The 18396-nt window shown below is 35.9% G+C and overlaps 1 protein-coding gene across 1 annotated transcript; it reads right to left on the reverse strand.

The window, feature by feature from the left end:
* Positions 1 to 12501: 12501 nt before the first annotated feature.
* Positions 12502 to 16939, reverse strand: LOC104240874 (acid beta-fructofuranosidase AIV-18). The gene is made up of 7 exons (XM_009795774.2): positions 16530 to 16939; positions 16377 to 16385; positions 14413 to 15272; positions 13668 to 13829; positions 13344 to 13579; positions 13165 to 13252; positions 12502 to 12945 (listed from the first exon to the last, which is right to left on the reverse strand). The coding sequence occupies exons 1-7, from the start codon at positions 16903 to 16905 to the stop codon at positions 12745 to 12747; spliced, it is 1932 nt and encodes a 643-aa protein (XP_009794076.1). The 5' UTR covers positions 16906 to 16939; the 3' UTR covers positions 12502 to 12744.
* Positions 16940 to 18396: the final 1457 nt, after the last annotated feature.

Here is an 18396-nt window from a genome sequence, read left to right on the forward strand (position 1 = left end):
CTGATTCACTTGGGATATTATCTTGTCTTTGAAGGGCCTTGGAGTTAGGCTCTTCGAGCTCATTTACCAAGCGTCCCCCGGGACAAGGCACATTTTTTCCACCTGATGGCTCGGGGACTTTACTCGAGCTCCCCTCCAAAATTTCTTCGGTTCGAGATTGAACCGCCTCTGCTATCATCGGTTCAGCGACCTTCGGAGCATCAATGCTTCCTCTTTCTCGAGTTACCAACAGGCAGTCTTCATCTTCTCCCTCTTCATCCTCATCCCGAAGGCGTTGGGCCATTTCCGGAGATAGGGCCACAGTATCGGCCTTAGGCTTTCGAGCCTTGTTTTTCTTTGGCTTCGGAGAATATGCAGGCGACCCCCTCTTTCTTTTCTTTTCCTTGGAAAGCTTTGGGATATCTTCTTAACTGGGCGGGGGCGGCCGCATAGCAACAGCATCTCCGAGGCCTGTATAAAGATAAAGTAAGTATTTCGCTAGGTCATGCCATGCAAACAAGAAAGAAAGGTAAGTATACAAACAAGAGGACTCACCATGGTTTTTAGCCTCTCATCGACTTTTGGCTAGGTCATGCCAGTTGCGCTCCGCATATGAAGAAGTAGAGGCTAGTTTTCGGACCCAACCCTTGAGGTCTAGGACCGCACTGGGAAACCAAGCAACAACTACACCATCGAAAAAGGATTAGGTCGAGAAAGATTAGGGAAAACGGAATATAAAGTCACTATCGATGAACCTGTACTTACGTTTCATGTTCCATTCCTCGAGGAATGGCATTCTCTCAGCGGGAATCAGGTTGGAGGTCCTGATTCAGACAAACCGGCTCATCCATCCTCGGTCCTTGTCCTCATCGATGCTGGAGAAGAGAGATTTCGTGGATCGGGATTGCATCTTTATCAGGCCACCTCAATAAAGATGAGGGTTGTATAGCCTGATCGGATGGTCGAGGATAAAAGGCATCCCCTCGACCTGGCTAGAAAAGTATTTGATCAGATTGACGATGCGCCAGAATGATGGATAGATCTGGCCAAGCGTCACCTGGTATTGTTGGAAAAAATCAAGAATGACTAGATCTATGGGACCCAGAGATAGATCTGCAGGACCCAGCGTGAATGGGTAAGTATACACGCTTAAGTACCCTGCCTTATGAGTGGTGATGTCCTCTTCGGGGGAAGGGATCACCACATCTTTGTTATCCAGTTGCAGTCCTTTTTCACCTGCTCGAGATCACTTTTGGTTATCAAGCAGATGTATCGGGACATGGGCTCACATCAGCCTGGTGTCAACGCAAGTTTATCAATCTTGAAATCAGATGTTATTTCACATGGCAGGGGATTACACTCCTCGATATGAGGTGGCACCACCGTTTTACTTTTGGTCGGCCGTGATGACGAAGAGGCTTTTTATTGTTGAGGAACAGTTTTAAATGTTTTAGCCATGCCAGTTCGTAAATTTAAAAGAGGGGAAAGAGTAGATTCTATAATGATAGAAAATTGAGAAGAAAGTGAACTCAAAGAAGTTGAAAGAGCTAAAGAGATTTCAAGGATGATTTGAGAAGTAAAGTTTTCAAAGTTGTAAAGTTGGTCTATTTATAGGGGCCGCTTAAGCGTGTTAGGGAAGCCGAATAGTCGACCATCAGTCGCCTCTAATTAATGACCTTGGAAACTGTGCAGACGCGACCTTCAATCACTTCAGTCGTTGACATCACGAGATTGGCATCATGATCGAGGCGTCGAAGGGTTGAGAGGCAAATTGTTTCTTATCATTTTACTCTAAGAAACACGGGGACTATCTGTATACGGTCGAAATCAGGTATGCCCGATTTTTTGGGCTCGAGGGACTGCGGTAAGCCCGAGTTCAGGTAAGGTCGAGTTCGAGCTCTTTGGACCAGACTCGAGCTCAAAGACATAATGCAGTGCCCGAGGATCGAAGCACGCAAGGAATATCGGAGCCAAGTATGACCGACTCCGAGATAGTGCCGTTATGAGTTTGTTACAGAAGGACAAGATTCTCGCCACGTCCCCAAGATCATGGCGTAAATTCCGGAATAGATTTGTACGAATTAGTACAAATCCGTACGAGGCGGTTATGCAGCTGTCCCAATAAGATTCTTTACTGTAAATGGTAGTGTAACTTATTTAGAGCTCCTCTCCTATATAAAGGGAACCCCAATCACTTGTAAACATCATCTAATCATTGGCAAAAAATATACTGTCTTACTTTTTCGCTTATTGTTCATCAGAGAATGTCCTTTATCTTTATTGCTCTTGGTTTATCTCGAGGTCACTAAGCTCGAGGTCGATACTGCTTAAGTAACACTGGTTTGATTCATTTATTTCTTTCATGTATACTCCATACTTCTTAATTATTAATTGGTATTGAACTAAATTACGTATCTTTAAAACCACAAATCAAATTTAATTGTTACTCGTATTTTCAAAGTAAACAATTATAATTTATTCTTTAACCTCAACTTATTATTACAGTTCTTGTCTTCACTATGCCAAATATTTCTTTTTATATTTATTAGTGTAAGGATAAAGGTGAAAAAATAATTAATTCCATGTAATAAAAAGTATTTTAGACCGATAATTTTTAAGAACCATGATAACTACTTAGTTTTACCAGTCCGACAAACAGTGCCTGTAATTAAGTACTTTACAACATTGCATTATCTTCTTGCGATAGGTGTAGCTTAACTGTCGTTTAAGCAAACACTCGGTAATAATTAAAAGATTTGGATTGGTTGGAAACCTAGGATATTTAATGCGTGAATATGATCTATTGATACGCAATACAAGGAGAGGTCTTTGCCCACTGACCATGTCATTTGCTCTGGTTTCATTCAATACAAATACTTGAGGATTTGAGCTGCCATCTGATTGACTGTACGAAGCCCAGCCACTTCACATGGAATATGTTCTTTTACCGTCTAAAGGACACATGATATACGAGAAATATATATATGTAACATTAATTATCTTAACAGGACAAGTTAAAGTGAGAATTGATGTCACATAATTATCAATTTGGTGATTACATCAAATTAAACAATTCAATATAGTACAAGTTAAAGTGAAAATAAGCCTGCTTCACTTAATTATATTATGGCTAGGAGATAAATATGTATATAAAGACATACATGTTGTATTTAATAATTTGATGCAAACATCATATACAATAATATTTTATCATGATATACCATGTCTCTTACATAAAAAGCTTGAATATCCCAGTTTTTTCAGGTCTCAAATCAAGCTGCCTCAAATTTTTGGCCCTCTTCAAGACTTAGACAAGCACAACATTTTTGACAGAGTCCTAAAGACTTAAACCCTAAACCCTAAATTTGGCAACAGAAAGACCCATTTTGAGGCAAAAAGCTGTTGACTCAAAAGCCCTTAAGGCATAAAGGACCTTATAACTACTCCAAGAGACAAAAAGCCTTTTGATTCAACTTGGGGCATTAACAAGTAAGCCCTTAGGTATCCCTAAGGCAAATAAGACTCAAAATACAGTTACCTGAATTTAATTTCTCTTGAATTGTGTGTATACTGGTAAATATATAAGACCCACAACAAAAAAAACAAAACACCAAAACTTCTTTTTTTTTTTTTAATGGTGGAGCAGAATAGCTCTACTTCCTTATATATTGTATAGTTGGATACTCCCAACATGTCATAACATGTGCCGTGGTTACTAAAAATAATTTTAGTTGTCTCAAATTATTTATTATTTTAGAAGTTCAAGTCAAAATTGATAATATTTTTCTTTTTTATCTTTAATAATTAATTATCTTAGAAGACTACAGACACATTACTTATGGATAATTTTATTCAAGTACCAAGAAGTCTATCTTGTAATCTTAAACACTTTATTCAGAATGCTTTGAACTTCGAATAGTCGATCGTTTATGAAAAGGAATCTAACGACGTCGATCACAATCAAGTTCAATTAATTTAATCCTAGGTGTCTCTTCATATATTCTATAAAACAAATCAATTGCATTCACATTTAGTAAAAATATGAATAATGACACATAAATTGAGAAAAAATTTAATAAGGACAAAGTAGTCAAAAATTATTCTTTCTTAAAAGACGTGCACAAGAGAATCATGGCACATATTATGAGACGGAGGGCTACATTATACAAAATAGCCTTATGGTTTCAAGGCGTAAGATGATACCAGTTAGTATTGTAAATGAGATGCAACTCTCATCAACTTACTGAACATTGAAAAGAACACAACTACTAAAGCTCCCGTTTGAACATAGGAGTAATTTATTTTTTTTTCAAAAAAAATTTAAAAACATTGTATGTTCATGACATTTTATTAATTTAGAGAAAAAAAAATTCAAGTTTCAAAACCGCCCAGTTTTGGGTGAAAAGCTTTCTTCCACTAATAAAACTTTAACATTTTTCAAGTAAATTGCATGTCCAAATACAACTTCAACTTTCAAAAAGTATTTTTCAACACAACTTCAAAAGCTCTTTTATTTTAAGTTTCAATCAAATATGTGTCCAAACGCAAGCTAAAACTCAATCGAAAAACTAATAGGAGTAATAAGAAACTGAAAATTGAAAAGAAGAGAAGTCAATGAAACTAGTTTAGGTGCTCAAATTTCTCAGAATAAAGGTATAAGGAAGCTATGTGAAGATTACGTAAAGCAAGCAGGTCCTGCCAATTTATTCAATCAATAAGGATCCGTCTATGATATCCATAAATCTGTGTTTGTTTTGTTATTTATTTAAATGGAAAAAGAAAAGAATCGCAAAAAGGAAAAAGTAAAGAAGAGTCTTGAATTCAAACAAAAGTCGAGCCCAATTCTATAATAATAATAGTAATATTAATATTACTATCAATGAGGAGAAGAATGGTCCAAGCGGTTCTGTAGATTCTGGAAATAAATTAAGATGCAAGCCACCATTGAATTTCTTTATTCTGATTAACCCCATGCCAGATTGTACCTTTTTCCTTTTTGTCTTTAATAGAGTAAAATAAATGAAAGGAAACCTTAACTTTCTCAGTTTAAAATTTTGAGTGTTTGACTACTTTGGAATTTGGATTTAGTGAGAGTAACATTTATCAAATATAAAAGAGAATCTAAGTTGAACTTACTAATCTCTACTCATTAATTATAAATTTGCTAAAATTAATCAAGCACAAATAAAAATTGAAAATCCAATAAATAAAGTTTTTCCTCTCCAAAAATTACACGCAAATATCTCCTTCTAAATTTTTAAGCGTGAGATTAGCAACATTAGATACAAGACGGAAAGGAATTTTCATGGATGAGGTAACAAATAAGGTGATGACATACAAAAAAAATATACAAGATTCCAAAAGTCTAAGCAAAGAAAGACCTTTTGTAATGGGTACGATTGAAATTCACTGAAAACATATAAATGAGTCAACATACAAAATTTGAGGAAGATTAGAGGTGATTTGGACTGATTTGGTATCAATATTCATAGTTAAAAATTGACTTTAAATTTTTTTCCTAAGACACATGTATCACGCTTGTTTCTCACACTCGGGTATACATGTGATACACATTTGATACATATGTGATACACATATCAATTTTTTCATGTTAATCTTCTACGTCAAATTTTCAATTCAAACTACCTCAAGACTCCACCAAATCATCCTAAAACTAAGATATAAGCTCCTTAAGATGTACCCAATCTATTCTAATAACACTCACTCCAAAGAAAGCAAAATTTTACCTTTTTTGGGCTACAAATATCTAATTGGCTAATATTGGTAATATTTAGCTAATATTAATAATATTTTACGAGTTGGATAATGTTTATAGTAAGATACTTATAAATGTACATAATTGATATTTTTCCAATATAAAATGGTAAAAACTTATAGTAATACCAACTCTTTTCTTTTCAGAAAATGAAAGTATAACCAGCTGGGTGAAGATTAAGATATTTTTGGGTCACAGTTAGACCCAAACTCAAGGACCTCGAAAAGTGAATTGAGCTTTCCCATGTGAACTAGTCCAAAAGATAGGCCCAAATTGATAAAATTAGCTGAAAAAAGGGCCAGAAGATTGTCCGATGACCCAATAGTCTAAAGAATCTTTGCTGGGCAGCTTATCTGTACAGCGTCATTTCAGGTGCAATCAACTTTTTAACAACTTTGCATCTATAGCCAGTTAAGGGTTTTAGCATTAAAATCACCATTATTGCAAGCTTGAAGAAGTGGGTCTTGAATTGAAATAATATGTTACTGTGCAAAAGGATTCAAGAACAGAATAAGAGGAAGATGAAGAAGAGGATGAACGAGAGAAGAAGAGAAAGGATAGAGAGAAAATGATGATCTTCAGTAGTATTACAAATGTATTAAAAAATCAGTACAATTAGGTAGTTATATACTAACTAATATCTGGACTAACTAATTAACCATCTTAACTACCTCTAACAAACTTAGTGTGTAATGTCCATAATATCCTTTCATTACAATAGTTCATTTCTCAACACTTCCCCTCAAGCTAGGTAGTGCAAAAATGTTGTAAACTCCTATCTTGGAGCTCAAGTAGTTATGTTGAACTTTGCATAATCCTTTAGTAAGGAGGTCTGCAGGTTGATCTCTGGTGTTGATGTATTTGGTAGTTATCAATCCTTGACTTATTTTCTCCCTTATAAAATGGCAATCTATCTCAATGTGTTTGGTTCGTTCATGATAAACAGGGTTAGCTGCAATCTGCATTGCAGCTTTGCTATCACTGTAGATGTCAACTGGAAGGTTGAATTCTATTCCAATTTCTTTAAGCAATCCTTGCAACCAAATTATCTCAGCAACAATGGCTGCAATACTTGTGTATTCAGCATTTGTAGAGCTTCTAGACACAGTAATTTGTTTCTTGGATTTCCAAGAGACTAATAAATCTCCTAGTTTGATAAGATAACCAGTTACAGATCTTCTAGAGTATGGGCATGCAACCCAGTCAGCATCACAGTAGGAAGTGATGTTATTGTTGTTATTGCTGCTTAGTAGAATGCCTTGTCCTGGTTGATTCTTCACATATCTGACAATCCTAAGTGTTGTCTCCATACAGGATTTTTTAGGTTGTTGAAGAAATTGACTTAAGGTTTGAACATTGAATGATATATCTAGTTCAGTCATAGTTAAATAGAGTAATTTTCCCACTAACCTCTGATAAGTCTTCTGATCTGCGAAGGGACCACTTTCAGGTTTTTCTTGTTTGGTACAATGGTCATCATAATCCTTCGTTGTAAGTTTAATGTTAGTATCCAAAGGAGCAATAGCATGTTTTGCAGCTGATAGTCCAACCTCTGATATGAGCTCTAATGTATACTTTCTTTGATGCATTAAGATACCTTGCTTGGATCTATCAAATTCTGTGCCTAGAAAGTATTTCAAATCTCCCAGATCTTTCATTTTGAATGTTTGTTGTAATACTGTTTTTGTCTCAACAATCGGTTTCAAGTTGTCCCTTGTTATTAACATATCATCTACATAAACTAGCACCATAATGACTCCTTCTGAAGTTCTTTTGATGAATAGAGAGTGATCAAATTGGCGTTGTTGAAACCGATTCCTTAAAAGTGCTTCAGTTAATTTTGCATTCCACTATCTAGGGGCTTGTTTCAGCCCATACAGGGATTTAATAAGTCTGCATACTGGTTTGTTCTCCCGCTGACTCTTAAATCCCTGTGGAAGTTCCATGTAGATTTCATCATAGAGGTCACCTTGAAGAAATACATTATAAATATCCATTTGATGTATGTTTCAGTTTCTTGTAGCAGCAATAGCTAAAACTGTTCTCATTATTTTTATTTTTACCATAAGAGAGAAGGTTTCTTGATAGTCAATCGCTTCTTTTGGCTATATCTTTTTGCTACTAACCTTGCTTTAAATCTTTTAACTTATCATGTAGCTTTGCATTTGATTTTGTATATCCATTTGCATCCAATAAGTATCTTTCCTTCTGGAAATGACACAATGTCCCATGTATGATTTGCTTGTAGTGCATCGATTTTTGCTTTGATTGTCTCTATCCATCTAGGATCTCTAATGACTTCTATATAGGATGTAGGTTATGTTTCAATTGAAGTTGCAGTTATATAGGTTTGATAAGTCGGTGATAGTTGTTCATATAAAATATACTTTGAGATGGCATATGGAACTTCCTGATAGACATTTAATGATACAATCTTTCATTCAAATTGGAGGTTGTTTGTCCCTGCTAGACCTTCTGTATTCTGGTTATGTTAAAGTGGTATTAGGAAGACTTTGTGACTAGATGTGTATCTGTTGAACTGCATTTGGTAATGAAGTGTCATTTGTATGTTGTTGCAAATCATGTGAGGAAATATCATTGTCTTGATATATGTCATCCATCTGAACAGTTGAGTCTTCCATGTCTGCATTAGTATTGGAGTATGTGTTTTCCAAGTGACTGCCACCGACCATGGGTTGTTCTGTATTGCGTGGTGTCTGTGTTTGCTGGGAGTTTAAGTACCAACTATGTTGAAGATCTAGTGTCACATGATTAGGGAATAGAGGTTAATTGCTTGTTTTTTTATGTTTGAAAGGAAACACATTTTCCTTAAAGACCACATCTCTGTTGACAAAAAAGATTTTCTCTGTTAAATCATATAACACATATCTTTTTTGAACCTCTGCATACCCCTTGTGAACTGCTAGTTTTGTTCTTGTCATTAACTTGTCATGTTGGTTAATGATTTTGGCATAGCACATATATCCAAGAATCTTTAAGTGTTGATATGATGGTTTTATGTGATATAACCTTTCATAAGGAGTTTGGTTGTTAATCATTGGACTTGGAAGTCTATTTATGAGATATATAACAGCCAAAACACATTTTCCCAGAATTTAATTAGTATACCAGCTTAGAATCGGATAGCTCTTGTAACTTCTAGGATATGTCTGTGCTTTCGTTCTGCTACCCCATTCTGTTGGGGAGTATAAGCACATGTTCTTTGATGAAAAATTCCTAGATTTTGAAATAGATTACCGCAAACTGAGTTTAGAAACTCAGTTCCATTATCAGTTTTCACTACTTTTATAGTCTTATCATGCTGGATTTTTATACAGGTAATAAAATGCTGTAGGATACTACATACATCTTATTTCAACTTTAATAGAAAAATGCAAGTCATTCTGGAGTAATCATCTACTATTGTTAAGAATTACTTATTTTCATCATAAATGGCAATTCTGTAAGGACCCCACAAATCTATATGTATCACATCAAAACACTCAGAGGACTTTATACTACTTGTAGGAAATGTGAGTCTTGTCTGTTTTGCATATGGACAGATAATACACTTATCTAACTTGCTAGTTATGGTGTATATATTTATATAAATGAGTTTATTTAGCACTTTAGTAGACAGATGACCAAATCTTTTGTGCCACAGCTCTACATCAGTCATGTTTAGACTTGTTTGTAAGTCTTCACCTCTAACAGCTAACATGATGTCTTTTTTCTTCTTAGTTTCTGAACATTCAAATATATAGAGCCCATAGTCTTTTCTACCAATCCCCTTTATTCTCCCATTGAAGATCTCCTGAAAATTACAAAAATCAGGAAAGAAAGTGGCTGAGCACTGTAATTCCTTTGTTAACTTTGCAACTAACAGCATATTATATTTAAACTATGGAATGTGAAATACATTTGACACTGAAATACTATATGATAATCTATTAGTTCCAGTATGAGTGACATAGGCCAGGTCCCCATTTGGCATATATACTTTTTTAGGATGTTGATGTTGTCTAACTATAGAACTGTCTATCAGATCTATATCTGCTACCATATGATTGGTAGCTCATGTGCCTATTATCCATCTTGAAGAGCTAGTAGCTAATAAGGCATTACATATACCTGCCACATTTGCTGAAGAACTGGCACCTGAGTTGACAACTGGCATTTTGTTGAGCAGCTGCAATATCTGATCATATTGTTCTTTGCTGAGAGTACATGTTCCAATATTTCCCAGCTGACTTAAGTTGGCACTTTGAGGATGCCTTGAGGCATGCCGATCTCCAGATTGACTGTATTTTGTAGGTTTTTGTGAGGTGTTAAATTTTATAGTGTTATCAGTAACCTCACTGTACCCTAGCTGATCAGTTTGTATAGTACCATGATCAATAATAACATTGTTGGTTGCATTGTTACCAGTTCCCCTTCTCATCTTTGGTTTAAAATAAAGAGGATATCCCACTAGTTTATAACAATTCTCTTTGGTGTGGCCTTTAAGCTTGTAATAGTCACAGTACAAGTTATAGTTCTTCTTGAATTTTTTAGTGGTTCTTGTTTACAATGCAGTGTAATATGTTCATGCATTTGTGCCTGGGTTTGAACCTAATATTCCAGCATTGGCTGCCATTGATTTTTGGCTTTCATCACTGACAATTATGGCATATGCTTGGTTCGCAGTTGGAAGAGGACTTCTCATAAGAATCTGACTCCTAGCCTGGGCATATGACTCATTTAGACCTATCAAGAACTGATACAGCTTTAGTTTCTGTAAGTATATCACAAAATCTCTGGATTATGGGCAATCACAACCCGGAGAAGGCACTAGTGCCTCAAATTCTTCCTACATATCTTTGAGTCTTGAGTAGTATACAGACACAGACGAAGTTCCTTGGATCAAATTAACAATTTCTCTATGAAGATTAAAGGATCTCTTACCATCAATCTTGTTAAACCTTTCAGACAGATCATCCCAAATTACTTATGCGCTAGATGCATACATGATTCCTCCTAGTAAACCTTTGGAAACAGAATTCATAATCCAAGATAATGCAATGGCACTTACACGTTCCCAATGATTCCACATTGTCGAAGAAAAGTTTTCTTTCTGACATGTTCCATCTACTAGGCCTAATTTATTTCAACCTAACAGGCAACACGCATAGATTTATGCCAAATCGAGTAATTTTCAGTGCCAGTGAACTGAAAAGAGATAATCTGAATTTCACTTACATCTGCCGATGACAAGAATAACGGATGATTGTAATCAACTCCGGCTACTGGATTCACTCCATTCATCGTGTTGCCATTGATTTGAGTTACACGTTCCCCTGAATCAACACCAGTTGTGGTTCCTAATTGTTCTTCAATTGAACCCATTTCTTGAATTCCCAAATCGAGATTTCCAGAGAAAGCATTTAATCAACTAGTTATTTTTCCAGCTTCGAAATTTTTCCGAGCAAGAGCTTTGATACCATGAAATAATCTGTTACTGTGCAAAAGGATTCAAGAACAAAATAAGAGGAAGATGAAGAAGAGGATGAACAAGGGAGAAGAAGAGAAATGATAGAGAGAAAATGATGATCTTCAGTAGTATTACTAATGTGTTAAAAATCAGTACAATTAGGTAGTAATATACTAACTAATATCTGGAATTTACTAACTAATTAACCATCTTAACTACCACTAAGTAACTTAGTGTGTAATGTCCATAATACCCTTTCATTACAATAGTTCATTTCTCAACAAATTTTTATATATGAAAAGTGAGTTTAAATTAAATGGATCAGCAAAAAAATTTATGCAGTAGCACCGATGTGTTGTCTCATTATATGAAGGAACTATGCATTGAGCAAGAAAAAACAAAGGAAATAACCATTGAAGATTTTTGAGAAAAGTTTGAGATGAATGAGTTTGTTAAATTTGTTGTTATTTTGACAAATTGCTGATTGAGATTTATTCTTTATGATTTCGAAATTTACGTTTTAAATTTAAGCTCATTTGGAATAAATTTTGTTATTGAATTGTTAAAATTTAAAATATAAGTTAGTTGTTTCTAAGGGCAAACATTTGTTCATACATGCATAAAGTTCAGTCATATACATTTGAACTTATTGCATATGTGCCTGAAATTCAGTTGTATATGCCTTAACTTTATGCATAAATGCCTGATCTGAACTTTATGCATAAGTGTATGAACTTGGCCAAACTTCTGGCAAACATGTCTGAAGTTTTTCCATCTGGAATCTCATTCTTTTTCTATTTTTCCGCACTAATTCCTTTGAAAGAAGGAGAAGGTACGCAAGTTTCTGCAGAAGGAGAAATTCTAATAGTTGCTCTATATTTGCAACAACAAAAAAAAGCAAAATTAATTATTTTTAAAAACGTGGCTAATGATAATGGCTGTCAAGCGGCTGGACACATTCTTGGACTTTAACCTACCAATGATGCCCATTGACTGAGGTCTCGTGGCTGCAGGTTTGAAGTTCCACCAAAGTAAAGTTTATGTCCAATCTTATCTTAGTTGTTAGTAGAATTTGAGATGTAATATTCTAGTGTTTCCTCCATTAGTAGATGATGAGAAAGATCTGCTTTTGAGTAGAGAATAGAGTAATCAAATGCAATGAGTAAATCACGGAATTTGTTGGGGCAAATTAAAAAAGAGCCCGAACTGAGCAATCGATCAGCTGCATCAGATTTCGCAGAGGGTTAATCAAATTTATCAAAAACCAATGCCAAGCTGATGAAATGGTGGTTCTATCTGTAAAACATATAGTTACAATAGAGTACAATAGCCATACTGCTGGACAAGAACTAAACCTAAGCTTTGAAACAGCAGCAGAAAAATAGTAATGACACTACATATTCTAGCCTACTCTCTCTCTCTCTCTCTCTCTCTTTATTGCCTCTCTTCCATTCCTTGATCGGATGGCGAATAACCTCCACATGGAAAAAAATGAAGAAAATATATATGGTTCGGCGAATTACAACTGGTCCAAGGGGAAGGATCGAATATCAGCTGATTTGAGTGACCAAATCTTGAGGGAGGCAGTCACACTAGCCCCGGTGGCATTGTTGAAAACGAACAGTCGTGCTGCTCCATTGATTGCTTTTGTTGGGTAAATTCGCGATGTTATGACTGTTCTTCCTCCTTGAGCAAAGCTTTCCACAATTGAGTGGTCCACCTGAATTAAGTTTTTAAGAAATTTTACTCAAAAAACAGATCATCCCAACTGTCAAATACATTCATAACACAAATTATTCTGAACCACATTATCTTGAATAGTTACCAAATTGACTACTTTGGAGCATTTCCACAAATTAAGTAAGATGACTGGAAGAACTAATAAGCTTGATATTATTCTTGATTTGAAGAAGGTCAGAATAAAGGGATTATCACTTACCAATAATCTCATTGAGTGTTGTTCACCATCTAACACTGGTACTGAACTACCATACACTTGTTTAGCAACTCCAGGAGCCTCTGAGGATCTGCATCAGATCACGCCGCTATGTTATTCCTCTATACTTTGACAAGGACTATTAAGATAGAGTATACAAGATAAACATAGTAGAAGCAAACCTAGTTTCATCAGCGCAGAAGTAGGTTTCAGCTCGGCCACCAGTTCCTTTGGCAATGTAGAAGTAAACTGGGGTTAGCTCAGAAAGCGTTTGATCAGCAATTACAACGACACCAAATGGTCCCAAAATGCCTCTTTTAGCAGCACCTCCACTAGTACTGCAGTTGAAACCTACATCTGCTTCAATTGTTCCCGCGAGTGCTGCTTTGTCCACTTCAAATGAGGCTTCTACATCCAACTGCACCATTGCGCATACAAGTTTTAGGACTGTACATCAAGCACATATAAGTGCAACGTTTTCAATTTCGAAGGATGAGAAAGCAAACCTGTGCGGCTGAGTCAACATGGACAAGCTCAATTGAGCCTGGTTGAAGATTGACCTGTTTCACTAGAGGATCACCAATTCTTAAGCTCTCAATTTCTTTAACTGGCCACTGAAGTACATGTGTCCTTGTCTCCTTGTCATAAAGCACAGTCCTTGGAATACTCTGTTATTGGAAAAGGAAACTATTAGAGATATTTCATCTTTTTTGCATCTGAAAAACTCCATTGTCAAGTTGCAATTGAGAATTTACTAGAAGAAAAGATTCAATTCAATTCTGTACTCCTACATAAAATCGAGATGACCCTGCTAATAAATTCTTGTCACGTGCTTAAGGTGTATTGGCACACTACTAAACTGGATAAAGAAAGTGAATATCATAGTGTGACAGTTAGTGCAAAAATGATCAAATTATGATAAGTCCTCTCAATACAAAGGTTCCTATAGCTAGTCTCAACTAATTCAAGATTGAGGTGCAGTAAATTGATTTCCACAAAAAATTGACACGACTAACATGACATAACTTGAACATGTGTGTGGTCTAATAAAAAAGGCAACCCTATGCACTAAGAGTTTATTACATTACTGCAAGAGGCTATTTCTACGGCTCGAACCCGTGAACTCAGGGTCACATGGCAACAACTTTACCAGTTATGCCAAAACACCCGTTCATGTGGTCTAATGTAAAACAAAAATAAAAGTGTAATGCTCTTCGGATGCTGAGGTAGTGTACTTAAAAGAGTCCATACCTGTACAGATGCCCATCCCTTCAGCAGATCAGCAGCTTCACTGTCAGTTTCTCCAATCCATCCCCACAATATTCTTCTTTGTTCTTTCGGGTCATAAAATGTCTTTGACGCATAGTATTTCCCGTAGTCCAGTCTCAACCCGATACCCACATCCAATTCCGGGTTATCAGGAGTCCATTTGTTCTTTACCGGGTCATATGTCCCAATAGCATAGTAATCATGCTTATCGTCATCTAAACTTGCTTTTAACACATGCTTTATACCTGGCCCGTTATATGATGTGTCCAACCCGTTTGCCTCAACGGTTGATACCGGGTAAAAGTCCACACACTCCCACATACCCGTACCCGGAACCGCATGCAAAACTCCATCCAATAGCTTAAAGTTTGTGAAGTTGGACGTATCATAAACAAGTGCAATACCCGTTTTACCAATCTTGGACCCGATGGTTAGCAGCCACTGCCCGTTTTGGGGTCCGGTCCAAGCAGTTGTCGGGTCTCTGAAGTCCTTGACACCAATGCCGGGTGGGGGAACCATGACCGGATTGTCCTGGTACTTGACCCAGTCGATGAGGAGAGGATCCGATAAGTTAGCAGGGTATGCAAGATTTTGCACCTGCACGTAATCATTGGTATCACCGGTGTATAGCATCATGATCTGACCGTCGGGCAAGATGGTCGCGGACCCGGTCCAGACACCGTTGATATCGTACCACTGATCAGGAACCATGGCGAAAGGCAAGTAAAGCCAGTGGATCAAGTCCGTGGATATTGCATGGCCCCATGTGATATTTCCCCAAATAGCTGAATCAGGATTGTATTGATAAAAAAGATGGTACCATCCTTTGTGGTATAATGGACCTGTTTAGTGTTGAAACACGGAATTCATGTCACATGTTCATGTTTCTCGCCATGTTCAGTTATCAATCCTAAAAATTTTAAAAACTAAACACATGAGATTTAAATTCTGAATCCGCCTCTTACTCTCCCTAAAAAAAACACATGAACTTTTCTGTTCTATTAATTTTTAATAGTGAATGCTAATTAAGTTGTCCGAATGATGTTGCCCTAAACTTTCAAAGAGACTTTCCAAGAATGGACGTTCGAGTAGTGTTAAGATTTTGGAATGCATATTTAGAAAAAGGAAAAGTAAAACAAAGAAGAGGAAACCTCTCCAAGATAGAAAAAGGAGGAAAGGGACATCGATGGACACTAATCAGAACAATGAATAGTCTTCTCAAATAATTTCGACAATAAGAAGGTACGTTCTTAATTCTTATCCTTATTATTATTATCCTCTATTTCTCTCTTCTATTCTCACAATCACAAGGCTAAATTGATAATAGGCAGAAGCGGTTAGATCGACCCAAAAATAAAAAACCCACACCATTTCATTTAAAAATATAAAAAAGAGAAAAAGACAAGTGGCTAGTTGGAAAGACAGACAAATCCTTGGTGGGTCCCAACTCTTACAATAATATATAAGGTGTGACCCATATATTGTGATTGGTCCCGAGACTTGGTACAAAATCACCTAATCATGTGTCCTTGTATGAGAGATGTTGCACAAAAGCATTATTACCACACATATATCGTGTTAATCCAAATTAAATTGGCCGCATTTGCCATATTAGTCAAGTAATCCAATTTCTTTCATTATTAGCCTGAATAATGTGCCAACTCATCTATGTGTGATTGTAACTTATAAAGGTTTAGTTCAAAGAAACCCAGAATTAATTAGCTCAAAGGCTATAAAGTAAACAATACAAATATGAGAGAATTAACTATGCTGAGCGTCAAATTTCTTGTCATTAAACAATAGCGTACGTGTAGATTATTATGGAAACTATGACAAGATTACTATTTTATTGGTTTTGTGAATCTTTAACCAATAGCCGGATGCACTAATCATGGTTTGGGAATAATAAATAATAAAAAGTAATTATGGTAATAAGTTAAACTCACCATTAGGATCTGCAGCATATCATCCAATCAGAATCCATAGGATACCCCAACAAAATAGCCATAAGAATCAATAAGAAAAAGCCAGTATAAGTATCTTAAAATTCATGTTTTATTAAAAGAATTAATAAGAGAAAGATAAGCCAAAAAATTTACCGTTCATCCAATTCTTTTGAGGTTGAAAATGGTAAGCAGTCCTTTGCCAAGTAAGCATAGCATTAGTCCACGGGTAGTACGAAAGGCTTCTACCGGAAACATCCTTGAAAGTCTTCTCGGAAACTCCCTGAGATACACCTCGTGACAACGCCGGCGTCAAAGTCTCCGACGAGCGGGAGTTTTCTTGTGATAAATCTGAAGACTGGTTGAGGATCACAAAGACTAAAGAAAGCAAAAAGAAAGAGGAGAGCAAAATGCCGGAGACAACTTTAAGAGACTTCCGGCGCCCGGCGCCGGCGGATTCGGGTTGATCCGGTAGGACAGTGTAATGGGTCGTGGAGTTTTCCGGGTCATAATGGGAATGGTGGGTGGCCATAATGGAAGATAGAGGAAATAGAAGGAATGAGGAAGCTACTAGTCTACTGCTCAATATATAGAGAGAGAGAGAGGAGAAGAGGAGGAGAAAAGAGGTGAGGTGTTGAGTTGGGCCCCACTAAATTGAGTAGGAAAAGGTTTGTAAATATGGTACACTTGGGAGGGTTTTAGAGGCTGATTTGGCTTCATTCAATGCTTAGCTGCAAAAAATATTCCTAAAAACTACTTCCACAAATCTATGAATATACTTCACCTCCACAATAACATATTCAATATAATTATATAAATAGAGTTTGAAAAGAATAGTATGGATGTAAATCTTACCCTGGTCATTTTATTATTATGCCCTTAGATTATTTACAAAGTCCAATCAAATTCTTGTTATAACTTTATAAGAATCTATTAGTAATCCAATAAGAAGGACAACCAATGTGTTATGATAAATTAAACTATGATGATGATGTAAAATTTTGTTATATTAACGGTTTATATAACTTAAATGCAAAATACAATGATATATGCATATAGGTTCCTTTGTGTTTTAAAATGTTGGCTGGAGAAGTCGTGGCCATAAAAACAAGCTAAGGGAGCGCACATCTGCAGGTCAAATATTCCGTAATTTTAATTTGACACGATTTTCAGAGAAGAGTTATTTTATTATTTATTGAAAAGGATGCGAGAGATCAATTTTGATTTCATGTGATTGAGATTTGAGAAAAATAAGCATTGACCGTTAAAATTGTAGCATATTAAAATTTATTAAAGGAATTACAATATTTTTGTGCTTTTATAGAGTAACTAACCGGATTTTTCTTTTAGTCATTGTAACTCAAAATTTAAATAATTAATTAAGGAAATAATCCATATACCCCCATTATTGTGCACTGTAAGCGACTGACTTGATTTAGAATGTTGAGGGTGAGTTGAAATTTCAAATTCCACTTGCGTCGTCTCTGTTAATTTGGGGGAAAAAATTAAATTGATTTAATCTCTGCCAACCTTTTACTTTTCATCAATTAGTATTGTGTTTACTGGTCCATTTATACGTCTAATCCTACTCTTCAACTTAATTAGTTTTCCTTGTTTGTTTTCATAATTAATGCAATAAAATAATATTTACATGTTATATATGTTATGGATCTACGTGTTGACACGTCATATTATATTATCCAAATCGGAACAAACCATTTTACACCTAAATCCAAACACAAGCAGTCCTTCTCATTTCTCCCGTCAGAGTTGGAATCATAAATCCAATATTAGAATTTTACAAGAGATTAAATTAAGGGATTAGCTATATATTGCACTGCTCCTAGGAATAGAAAATTCAAAATTTCAAAAAGTCGTAGCTTAAACATGACTAAATTAGAACCTAAAGCGTCATTACTGTTGCATGTGGAAACTTGGGACGTGATGTCAAAGAGGCGAAAAGAAAACAAGAGGAAAAAGCCTAGGCAAAATACCTTACAATCCCCCTAAAGTTAACACTAAT

Source organism: Nicotiana sylvestris, chromosome 3 (genome assembly GCF_000393655.2).
Source record: "Nicotiana sylvestris chromosome 3, ASM39365v2, whole genome shotgun sequence".
In the NCBI taxonomy this organism is placed as follows: domain Eukaryota; kingdom Viridiplantae; phylum Streptophyta; class Magnoliopsida; order Solanales; family Solanaceae; genus Nicotiana; species Nicotiana sylvestris.